The following is a 10,840-nucleotide window of genomic DNA, read 5'->3' as shown; positions in this document are numbered from 1 at the left end:
ATCTTTATCTTCTCTTGTTAATGAAACATTATATTCACCACTTTATTTTAATGAAGAAACAATAATAAAAATGAATGGTTTAAAATCTTATATTAATGATAAAATTAATAATATTCCTAAAGGAATAACAGAAAATATTAAAGTTATTAATGGTATTATTGTAAAACAATTAATTAAATATGGAAATGAAGAAGTAAAATTTGAATCTGTTGTTCCTTTCACAAATTTTAATCATCATTTTTATTATGATGATAAAACTTATAATCTCAAACAAAATAATTTATTTATTTCATTTGGAAGAAAATCAATTGATTGTTCAGCAATAATGAAATATTGTTGTAACTCAAATTCAAGTGATGAATATGTTTATACATATAGTAATAAAAATTATTATGTAGCAGAAATATATTATGTATTTAATCAAACAAAATCAAATGAATATGAAATAAGTTTATGTCATATTAATTTAGATGGAAGTTATAATAAAATTAAAACATTTGATAAAATTAAAGTTTCAGATTTAGTACAAGAAAGAGAAGAAACAATTGATGAAACAGAATATATATTACCATCATTACCAAAACTTACAGTATAATTATAAATGATCTTTTTATTTAATCAAATTTCATCTTATATTTTTTACTTTTATTTTTATGTTCAAAAGAAAAGAATTATAGAAAGAAATAGAGGAGTTATTTCAGAAATAAATTTTGATTATATTAAACAAGTTAATGAATGTTATGAAAGTTGTTATAACAAAAATTAATAAATAAATGAATTAATTTAATCTGTTCCTGTTTTTTCTTTAACAAAATATTTGTTATTACAAATATATTCACAACCACCTTGTAATGTACATCTCCAGAAACAATCTTGACATACAAGCATAATTGGACATCTATCATTTGATTCTTTAGTTAAAGGATTAGTAATATAAGGATGTTCATTATTAGGAATTAATAAAGTTCCAGAAAGTGTTACATGAGCATTATCTTTAGTAATTCCATCACAAAATGTACCATAACCACTTAATCTTTCAGTACTACATAAGAAACAATATGATGTATTATCTTTAAGTGGTGGAATATATTTTCCATTTCCTGCTTTTCCTATAATTGAATTAGTATCTATTTCATTATATTCTAATGAATAAGCAAATTCTTTTGAAGGAGAGAATAAATTATCTAAACCAGCATTAGTAATATTATAAATAGTATGTGATTTTTCTATAGATGAAAATGGTTTATCAGGATAAGGTTTATTATCAATTTGTAATTGTAAAGATGCTAATAAAGGATTTCTACTACATGTTACTTCATTAGTTGTTCTAGGGAATAAAAACATTAAAGAACTTACATTTGTCATAGCATAAGTAGTATTACATTTTAAACCATTAGTCATTGGTTTTTGTGAAAATGCTTGATAATCAACATATTGAGAAGGAATAATTAATTCTTTTGTTTGATATTTTTCTATTAATTCATTTAATATACTATCTTTAATATTAAATCCATTAATATTTGTTCTACAATATTTTAAACTTCCATCTGTTATCATAAAACTTACTGTTGTATCTTTTCCAACAATAATATTTTGTGATTCACGTAATGCACCAGTAAATGAATGAACATTAAATGAATCACCTATTTGTGTAAATGCATGATATTCTCCATTTCTTTTAATTATATTATATATATCACTTTTAATTACTTCTGTTATATTATCTTTTATTTCATCTGATCCACTATATGAAGATGATGAAATATGTGAAATTTTATTTAATATTGTTTCTTGTTTACATTGACAAATAACAAAATTTTGTTGAATTGCCATTTTAACTTCAAGTGTTAAATTTCCAAATAATGCATTAGGAAACATTTTCATAGCAGCAAATGGTAATAAATCATCTATTGGAATAATTACTTCAAATTCTTTTTCAACTGTATTATCTGGTGATTTAATAAATTCTTCCATTGATATATAACATCCACAAATATTATCTTCCATATTATATGCTGATTCCCATTGTGTATAAATTCCTGGTTTATAATCTAATTCTTCTTGTGCTTTTAACATTCTAATAGCTGCATTTTCATATAATGCTTCTGTTTGTTCACATGCTGTTTTCTTATTTCTTGAATATACTCTATATGCATCAAATAAATGTGTTGATGATTTTAATCCTACAAAGAATACAACTGTTTGATTTTTTATACTTTCACATTTATTATCAAATTCTGGATTTGAAATACCTGGTGCTTTTAATTCATTCCAAAATTGTGAACTTGGTTTAATTTTAATATTAACTAATGCTGTAATAGATGATTTATCTATATTTGTAATTTGAATTGATTCATCTGTTAATTTTAATTTTGTATACATTCCTTTTTGTACAGGACATGGTGGATCAGATGAATCAATTGATAAACATTTATTATCATGAACACCTGAATTAGCTTCAAGTATTCCATCTGTATAATTAAAGTATTTAATAAGGTCACCTGTTTCTTCTTGATCTAATGCTTTAATAACGTTATAGTTCATCTTCTTTATTTTGATTTATTAGTTCAATCTTTTATTTCATTTATGAAGTTTGGTAATTGGAAAAGATTCAAAGAAGGATTAAAGAAATTAGCAGCTGCATTAGCAGTTGGTGCTAAATTAGGTGGAAATATGATAGAAAAAGCAAAACCATTAATAGATACTGCTGTTGATTTTATTCCAGGTGGAAATATTATTAAAAAAGGAACAGAAATAATGAATAAATTAGCAGAACCTACAAGTGAAGCATTGAATAGAATAGCATCAGGTGAAAATGTTATTGGTACAACTAAAAGATATTTAAATGAAATTAAAAATGAAATACCAAATGATATTACTAAAACAGCAAGTAATATTATCAATCAAATACCTGAAAGAAAATCAATAAAAAGAAAAAGAAAACCATTATTATTTGCTAATAGACTTAATAATGAAGAAGTGAATGATAATATAATAGATGAAATAGATGAAGAAGATGAAGTAGATGAAGTAGATGATTATCTATAAATAACTAATTAATATCATTTGATTATTATGAGATTTGGGTTCTTAAAGAAACTAAAGAATGGAATTAAAAGTGTTGGAAAGAAAATAACAGGAATAGGAGGTAAATTATATAAAACAACAAGTACAGTAGTATCTAAAATACTACCAATATCAAAAACAATAACATCAATAATACCTGGTGGACAAATGATTGAAATGGTACTTGATAGACTCCCTAAATGGTATGAAACAAATGGAAAAACACTTACAGAAATAAGTGAAGGAAAGAAAATAAAAGATGTTATTAAAGATTATGGAAAAACACTTTATAATGATGTTATTTTAAATAAAAATAATACAAATCATTATAATTTATCATCATTATCTCCTTTTGAACAACAAAAATTAACAAAATAAAGAAAAAGAAGAATCAATTAATAATTGAGAGGTCATTAGAATTTAATTGTTCTTTTAAAGGAGGAAAGAGTCTTAACAGTGAAATCTCTTTCAAACACAAAATGAGGACCTCCTTCTGATAAATCAAATGATAAGATCCCTCCATAATAAAGATATTCATAGAGATCAATAACATTTCCTCCAAAAGACTCTTCTGCTCGTTTTTTAATAATATCTTTAGGGATTCCTTTCATTCTTATTAAATAATCAATGTCATCATCAATGTTTGATAAAACATCGAGATAACATTTCTTCCCCAAGAAGATGGACTTAATTGCCCATGACTCTTTTCCTTTAACTGTTGGAAAATCAGAATGGAATTGTCCCATTTTGGTTCCAACTAATTCTCTACCATATTTTTCTTTAAATAAATATTCCAATAAAGGCAGCTTTTCTTTTAAAATATGAATAGAATCCGTGTCTTGGTAGAAGACATCAATATCATTATCCTCGCACAAATAAATCAATTCATTCATTATTCGTTTTGACATCGACAATATTAATACACCAATGATATTTGGAGTATAAAATGAATCCATTTGTGCTTTGGTTTGAACCATCCATATGTCTGACCCATTTATCTGTTCTGCATAAATAACACTTTTATAATTTCTGGACCAAAACCTCATCATATCTTTTTTACTCCTATAAAATTTGTACTCAGTGAGAGTTGGTTTTTGAATAGTTTTCCCATAACAACTATTCATAATTAACTTGAAAACTATTTCTGCTGGGTTTTTATCTCTTTTCATAGTAGCTCTGAAACTATAAACTTTTTCTATCTCTTTTGAGAATGTGTCAATTTTATGTCCACACCAATAAATCCCCTCTTGTACCTCGTATTCAATTGATTGGTACTTTATCAGATCCTCAAGATATATCGAGTCAACCACCATTTCTGCACCGTCATTAATATAATTATTTGTTCCCTTTATTTTATTAAATATGATCGGCATCTTACGATGTTTACCTACATTTGTTACTGTAATTTTTACGATAAAGAATGAAATAAACTTCTCTTCATTTGGAGTGACTTGGTCCTCACTCATCAATCTTTCCCAATACCAATTAATGGGTTTGGTCATCAAGAACGGATAACCTGTGGGTAATCGAAGTCTATGAATTGCACTAGGGTATAGGGAACATGCATCAAAATCAACAATCTCATTTTCAATTATTCTTTTCTTATTTTCTCCTAGCATATTTCTCCCTCCTATAACAGCTTGAGAAATAAAATCCCGTATTATACCAGTGTACTCAAAAATATCACAATTAGATAAACACTTTGTTCTAAAATAATTAAATGCTAATGAACTAATGGAGTTATAATACACACAATCACAATTAAAATGTGTTTTGATCATTTCTCTATACTTAAGAAATCCCTTTCGTAATATTTCTACATCTTGTCTACAATAATATAAGCAATATAATTTAGAATTGAAACGTCCATCTGAATATAAGCATTTAGTTTTAATAAGATTTGTTTTGAAGTGGGATATTTTTGAATCATTCCAAGGAGGAACTTCTTTTATCCAACAATTCTCAACCACACCAATATTGAATGTGTTGTGGTTATAATACATATAAGGAAATACTTCTTTTTCATATTCACCATCAAGTTTAAAGAAGTTCTTAAAATTCGATATCGACGTTGGAATTAAAGCTAATGTGTCTTTAAAGATTAATGTTTTTCCTCTATGTGTTTTAACAATCATTGAGTAAATTATGTTTTCTCTTTTAATGATTTTCACAATTCCGTATTTAGCTAAAAATCTTCCGTCATATCCTAAGTTGTGGAAATAACAACAGGGGTTCGATATACGCTCTAAAAATTTAATGAATTCATCTCCACAATTAATTCCATAAAATTCATGCATTATACCTGCCTCATCGCTAACAACCACACAAAATGGGATATGTTCTTCGTTGATAATCATGCATTCAAAATCAGCAAACAACAAAGTGAAGGCTATGTTTTCTGTAATTTCTTTTTCTCTAATTTCTCTAAACTCAGAAACAGACATAGCATTGACATGAAGAGGAAATTTATCTGATTCAAACAGCATTTTTTTAACAATATCTTCTTTTGAGATTGGAATAAGAATATTTTTATCAATTAAAAGAGTAATTGCTTTAAACGCTGGAATAAAGTCATTTAATGAATGAACATATTTATTGTTCTGCTTTTTTATTACGTTCATTAAAGATAGTAGTTCGATGTTATTTTGGTAACTATATTCGTTTATTTCTTCATAATGTTTAATGAAATAACTTGTCACTTTTATGTTATTATTGATTATATAATGGTTTCCCTTTCCCCAACGAAATAAGAAAATATTAATTTCTCTTGTACCATAACTCATCACTTCTCTCTTTATTTTTTCTCTAAATTGTTGGTGTAATAACTTAATACTACTTTAAGTTTGTATTGTTCAGCAATAGCTTTAACTGTCTTTTTAGAAACTGTTTCTCCTATTAACTGAGACCTAATCCTTCTAATTTCATCTTCAGATAACTTTCTACTTTCAATTAATGTTTTAACAAAACAATTTTCTTCGATTCTAATCTCATTTTTAACATATATTTGGTATAGCTTAAGTAATTCTTTAAATATAATATATTTATCTGATAAGTAGAAGTTAAAGAAACCACCTTCAATCAACTCTCTTAGTGGTGGGAGAAGAGCAGTGATTACGATTCGACTAACAATCTTTCCTGGTGGAATTCTCACTTCTTCATCCTGACGATTATAATTCTCCCAAAATTCCTCAATACCATAACTAAAAGAGAGACATCTGTTAATGAAAGACGTTATGGTAGTATTATCCAAATTAATTATAAAATGTCTCTGAGCATTTCCTGCGTAAATTTCTACTAATGGGACCAAATCGTTTTCTTTAATTAATTTAATTATCCGAAACGTTTCTAATAACATCCTCCTCCATCTTTCTCTATTGTTAATTTCACCAAATAAATTTGGTCTTAAATCACTAATTATATCACTTGTATTGGACATTTTGATTCTATCAATATTTTGTATTTCCTCTTCAGTATAGGTAAAATTATTTCCTTCTTCTTCTAATATATTATTAACAAAATCCTCATCATTCCGATTTAACTCTTCTAGAACCTCGTCAACATAACTAGCGTCTATACCGTCTTCTTCATATAAAGTGTCATTTCTATCACCGATTGACTCACGATTAGAGTGTAACGTTTTCCTACTCCTCTCTTTTATCGCTCTCTCTCTAGCCAAGTTATAAATATCCCTTCTTTCTTTTCTATTGTTAAACCGTCTAATCGTTTGTTTTTCAATTTCTTCAAGTGTCTTTTCATTTCTTTTCAATTCATTTTGACGGTGCACCCTCTCACCAATTGTCACAAACGTTTTATTGGCATCAACACTAGGAACAAAAATGGAGGGAGAGGTATTGTCACATGTGGAATTATTACCAACAGAAACTCTGGAAGTTGGATTGATATTGACTATTTCATCTGTATTGAAGTTGGGATTGTCAGTATGGTCTGATAAATAATTAACTCTCTCAACTCTCTCTCGATTCTCTTGTTGTCTTTTATTACGTCTTCTTCTCCTCTGAGCTTCTCTTCTCTTTTCAAGAATTTGAAACATGTTTTGTGGGCGTCTAAATGACATGTTTGATCTGTGGTAGATCTTTTCTTTAAATTTTCTATTTTGTCTGTTTACTGTCTGACCATTGTCTGTGTATCTCCATGTTAAAACTATAGTTATAATAAATTATAGTAATTTAAATTTAGATTTGTCTGTTTAATGTGTTGGGTACACGTTTTATAAGTTATTTAAAGTTTGGTACTTTTTATTTCATTCAATGTTCCCTCTCTTGTCTAGCATTGTGCAAGACATCAACGAAACCTGCAAAGGTCTCCTCGAAGATGGTAATTTAGATTTAGACTCTAAGTGTCTAATCTATTCCATCCTTTATTTTATGAGGAAGTTTGAGGACATTCACTATAATTATAGTGATGTTCTCTTTTTCTATATTACAGGTTTCGTTGATTCTTGCACCAAAGACCAGCGATTCAATAAACTTGGAGGTTTATTAGAGTTATTAGAGAACTTTAATTTCGTTAATGATTTGGAGTAATAATTCATTATTTATTTCATATTTTATTTAATCTTTCAATTAAACAAAATATTTTTTAAAAAAGAATTAAATTAATTTTTAATTTTTATCTTCTTCTTTAGGTTGTTTTGGTTTCTTTTCAATTTCTTTGAACACCTTCATTCTTCTATGGTGCTCTCTTTCAAAGGATCTCTTATAAAAAACGTCCATTATTTCTCCGTACTCTTCTCTAATGCCAGAAGTTACTTCGTATAAGGTGTCAATAAGTCTATTTTCATTTTCCAATAAATCATCGTATTTTTCTTCATTCAAATAATATTTGTGTTCATTTTTGAATTGGTCTATGAATTCTTCGCAAATATCTCTTAGCGTAGATACGTCTTGGAAATAGTTTTTGAGATCATTTACTTTTATATTCTCGAAGCTGGTACTTGTTATTTTATCTTCTGTATCCATGTGTGTTTTCTATCATTTCTTATTGGTTTAAATATTGAGATGTGACGGACATTTAGATAGACAGACAATTTTACAGACAAAACAGACATTTCTATTTTTATTATTTTATATTTTTATTATATTTATAGTATGACGGATATTTTTTATTACCTCATACAGACAATTAATTTGTTATTTAAACACTTATCAATGTAAGTAGCATTCAATGTCTTCAACTACTACAAAGCCTCTTCTTTCCATATTACTTTCAACTATCGCTAAGGAAGTAAGAGTACAGTTAAGTCAAGCCATTGACGAAACTACTCAAATAGTTTTGTATGGCTTAGTCTATTGGTTCCGTATTTGGGACCATGAACATAACTTAAAGTACTCTAAGGAAGTGTTTGATTGGCTTGACTTCTTACTTATAGATATAGAATCTAATTTAATAGACTCTACAACTCTTATTCAATTGCTTAAATATATTCGTTCTGGTTGTTATATACCAGATACAGAACATTTTAATTGAATGCTTCTTTTCTATTGTGTTTAAATAACAAACTATTTTTTATTTTTAGAAAAAATAACAAAAAATCAAATTAAATAACATTTTCTAAAAATAAAACAATCATAAATAATTTAACTAAATAATTGAATTATAATAATTCAGTTTTTCTCCTTTTAGGTTTTGTCTCTTCTTTCACCTTTTGAGTTAACTCCTTTTCTTTCTTCTCTTCACTTCTTAAGCGAGTTATTATAAGCTTATTCTTCTTTTCAAACTCTTTTATTTCTCTCTTAAGCGTATCAATAACATCAAGATGTTTTGTAAGCGTCTTATTAAATGTGGATAAAGGTATGTTACCAAACGACATACTGACTCCACCGTCAAGAACATGACATGTTTCAGATACATGGATAATATCATTTATTAAACTAACAATATCTTTTAATGTTACATTCTCTTCTTCTATCTCTGTACTTTCATCTTCGAATATATCAGCATGATTACTAATAGGTATACCATACATTACTTTATCTAATAACCATGTTTAGACGTAGAGTCATTAAATATTAATATAGTTTATTATTAAACTATCAATTTTATTATAATCTAAGTGTAACCCTATCTAAGATCTCATCTATTGACATTTCCCGAATTCATACGTAAATTAGTATTATAGAAAAGGTGATTACAATACATTACGTAATAATGATGTATTTACCATTATATAAATAGATTACGTTATATAAAACAATAAATAATTATAAAATAATACGTTATATAAAATAATGAAAATACAAAAAGTTGAATACATCAAAGAAAAGGAAATACAAAAAATGGAATAATTCAAAATACGAAAAGAATACCTCAAAAGAATGTACCCAAACGTCAAAAAAAGATGAATTCCATAAACTAATTATAAATAAAATATTGATATATAAAACACAATCTATTTATATAAAAAAGCGTTATATAAAACAATAAATAATAAAAGTTATAAATAACAATAATCCGTAAAATTCCACTTAATTACTATATGATGATATCACACTATCGTCAAATTGTACCATAGAAAAAATTATTATAAAAAGAAAAAAATAAAATAAATTCTAATTTAAGAAAATTAAAAAATTAAAAATAAAAACATTAATTATATTATATTAAATTAATAAAGTAGTTAATTAAGTATTAATAGAACTTGTGTCTATTGTTCCTGGCTCAGGGGAGACTAATCCCATCCCTTCGTCTTCGTCTTGTAGTTCAACTACATATGTTTGGTTGTGATCTCCACAGTGCTCCATGACATCCATCATGTTTTTAATTACAAGGTTTTTAATTTCTTTAGTGATGTCAATTTCGATTTTTAATTGTTTGATTAATTTAATACTTTCGGCATTTATTAGCCCATTAATCGAAATTACTACTGCAATTATTTTGACATCTTTTAATTTCTCTATTTTCATTAGCCTATTTTTTAATTCCTTATACATATTTCTTTTCTTCCAATAGGCTCCATTAATATTATGATCTGCCACAATATTAATATCAAATAATAGACCAGTTTTATTCTTTTTATCTAGTACATATATATCTGATATTTTATGATATTGTTATTCACTTTTTGATATTATTTATTTGTTCAATATCATAGTAATGTCATTGTATTGGAACATTGTTTCATATGTTTATTTTTTATATTGTTTATTTCATATATATTTTCTTATTATCTAATATGATGATGCCAATATTGTCATGTTTCTCAATTTGTGATTTTTTATGACAAATACAAGATAATAGAATGTGTTCTACTGTGGCTATCTTGTCTTTACAAAGTAGGCAGTATAATCTTTCATTTTTTAATATTTTATCTTTGCTGTACACACTGAATATTACACCATCTTGCATTTTAGTTAATTGGAGAAATGAATTTTTCTTTATATTGATGGACTTCCATGCATTGATTGTAGTATTTTATCTACAAATTTTGACTCGAACCATCTTCTAAAATGTCAACTTGTTTGATTTCCTTTTTTTGATGTATTGGTTGGTCATTAATTTCTTTAATTTTACTACTACCTCTTTTTCTTTTTTATTTTCATTTATTATTTCTTCTATTTGAGTCTCTGCGATTTTATGACTTAGTGATTTTTTAATTATATTCCATATTCCTTTCTTAGAATATCATCTATCTATTATGTTATTTCCTATTTCACTCTTGTACAATAGTAAATTACTGTTATAATTAATTCAATAACATATTCGTCACTTAGGCTTATTAATCCTTCACCCATTTCAATTATAGGGACATATAGAC

General features: G+C 26.4%; 8 protein-coding genes across 8 annotated transcripts, besides 16 other annotated features; 4 read left to right on the top strand and 4 right to left on the bottom strand.

The window, feature by feature from the left end:
* Positions 1-70: 70 nt before the first annotated feature.
* EDI_066160 (uncharacterized protein) lies at positions 71-595 on the top strand (the record flags this gene model as incomplete). Its single annotated transcript, XM_001741718.1, has 1 exon — positions 71-595. The coding sequence occupies one exon, from the start codon at positions 71-73 to the stop codon at positions 593-595; it is 525 nt and encodes a 174-aa protein (XP_001741770.1).
* Positions 79-115: a sequence feature (AT_rich).
* Positions 415-511: a microsatellite.
* Positions 591-655: a sequence feature (AT_rich).
* Positions 656-757: 102 nt separating this feature from the next.
* Positions 758-788: a sequence feature (AT_rich).
* On the bottom strand, positions 784-2,544 carry EDI_066150 (uncharacterized protein; the record flags this gene model as incomplete). Its single annotated transcript, XM_001741717.1, has 1 exon — positions 784-2,544. The coding sequence occupies one exon, from the start codon at positions 2,542-2,544 to the stop codon at positions 784-786; it is 1,761 nt and encodes a 586-aa protein (XP_001741769.1).
* Positions 1,677-1,697: a sequence feature (AT_rich).
* A 129-nt stretch (positions 2,545-2,673) lies between the features above and the next one.
* EDI_066140 (uncharacterized protein) lies at positions 2,674-3,048 on the top strand (the record flags this gene model as incomplete). Its single annotated transcript, XM_001741716.1, has 1 exon — positions 2,674-3,048. The coding sequence occupies one exon, from the start codon at positions 2,674-2,676 to the stop codon at positions 3,046-3,048; it is 375 nt and encodes a 124-aa protein (XP_001741768.1).
* A 27-nt stretch (positions 3,049-3,075) lies between these two features.
* Positions 3,076-3,444, top strand: EDI_066130 (uncharacterized protein; the record flags this gene model as incomplete). Its single annotated transcript, XM_001741715.1, has 1 exon — positions 3,076-3,444. One exon carries the CDS (start codon positions 3,076-3,078, stop codon positions 3,442-3,444), a length of 369 nt encoding a protein of 122 aa, XP_001741767.1.
* Positions 3,365-3,403: a sequence feature (AT_rich).
* A 35-nt stretch (positions 3,445-3,479) lies between the features above and the next one.
* EDI_066120 (uncharacterized protein) lies at positions 3,480-7,117 on the bottom strand (the record flags this gene model as incomplete). The annotated part of the gene is made up of 2 exons (XM_001741714.1): positions 3,480-5,869; positions 5,893-7,117. 2 exons carry the CDS (start codon positions 7,115-7,117, stop codon positions 3,480-3,482), a joined length of 3,615 nt encoding a protein of 1,204 aa, XP_001741766.1.
* A 116-nt stretch (positions 7,118-7,233) lies between these two features.
* Positions 7,234-7,262: a sequence feature (AT_rich).
* A 345-nt stretch (positions 7,263-7,607) lies between these two features.
* Positions 7,608-7,699: a sequence feature (AT_rich).
* On the bottom strand, positions 7,689-8,045 carry EDI_066110 (uncharacterized protein; the record flags this gene model as incomplete). Its single annotated transcript, XM_001741713.1, has 1 exon — positions 7,689-8,045. One exon carries the CDS (start codon positions 8,043-8,045, stop codon positions 7,689-7,691), a length of 357 nt encoding a protein of 118 aa, XP_001741765.1.
* A 92-nt stretch (positions 8,046-8,137) lies between these two features.
* Positions 8,138-8,172: a sequence feature (AT_rich).
* A 78-nt stretch (positions 8,173-8,250) lies between these two features.
* On the top strand, positions 8,251-8,553 carry EDI_066100 (uncharacterized protein; the record flags this gene model as incomplete). The annotated part of the gene is made up of 1 exon (XM_001741712.1): positions 8,251-8,553. One exon carries the CDS (start codon positions 8,251-8,253, stop codon positions 8,551-8,553), a length of 303 nt encoding a protein of 100 aa, XP_001741764.1.
* Positions 8,554-8,586: 33 nt separating this feature from the next.
* Positions 8,587-8,691: a sequence feature (AT_rich).
* Positions 8,681-9,052, bottom strand: EDI_066090 (uncharacterized protein; the record flags this gene model as incomplete). The annotated part of the gene is made up of 1 exon (XM_001741711.1): positions 8,681-9,052. One exon carries the CDS (start codon positions 9,050-9,052, stop codon positions 8,681-8,683), a length of 372 nt encoding a protein of 123 aa, XP_001741763.1.
* A 35-nt stretch (positions 9,053-9,087) lies between these two features.
* Positions 9,088-9,135: a sequence feature (AT_rich).
* Positions 9,136-9,267: 132 nt separating this feature from the next.
* Positions 9,268-9,316: a sequence feature (AT_rich).
* Positions 9,317-9,439: 123 nt separating this feature from the next.
* Positions 9,440-9,530: a sequence feature (AT_rich).
* A 64-nt stretch (positions 9,531-9,594) lies between these two features.
* Positions 9,595-9,669: a microsatellite.
* Positions 9,621-9,695: a microsatellite.
* Position 9,696: 1 nt separating this feature from the next.
* Positions 9,697-10,840: part of a repeat region that runs on past the window's edge.

Source organism: Entamoeba dispar, genomic scaffold (assembly GCF_000209125.1).
Source record: "Entamoeba dispar SAW760 scf_1105229463929 genomic scaffold, whole genome shotgun sequence".
NCBI classification, from domain to species: Eukaryota; Evosea; order Mastigamoebida; family Endamoebidae; genus Entamoeba; species Entamoeba dispar.
The sequence above is the reverse complement of the archived record's forward strand: the minus strand, read 5'-3'. Positions and strand labels throughout refer to the sequence as shown.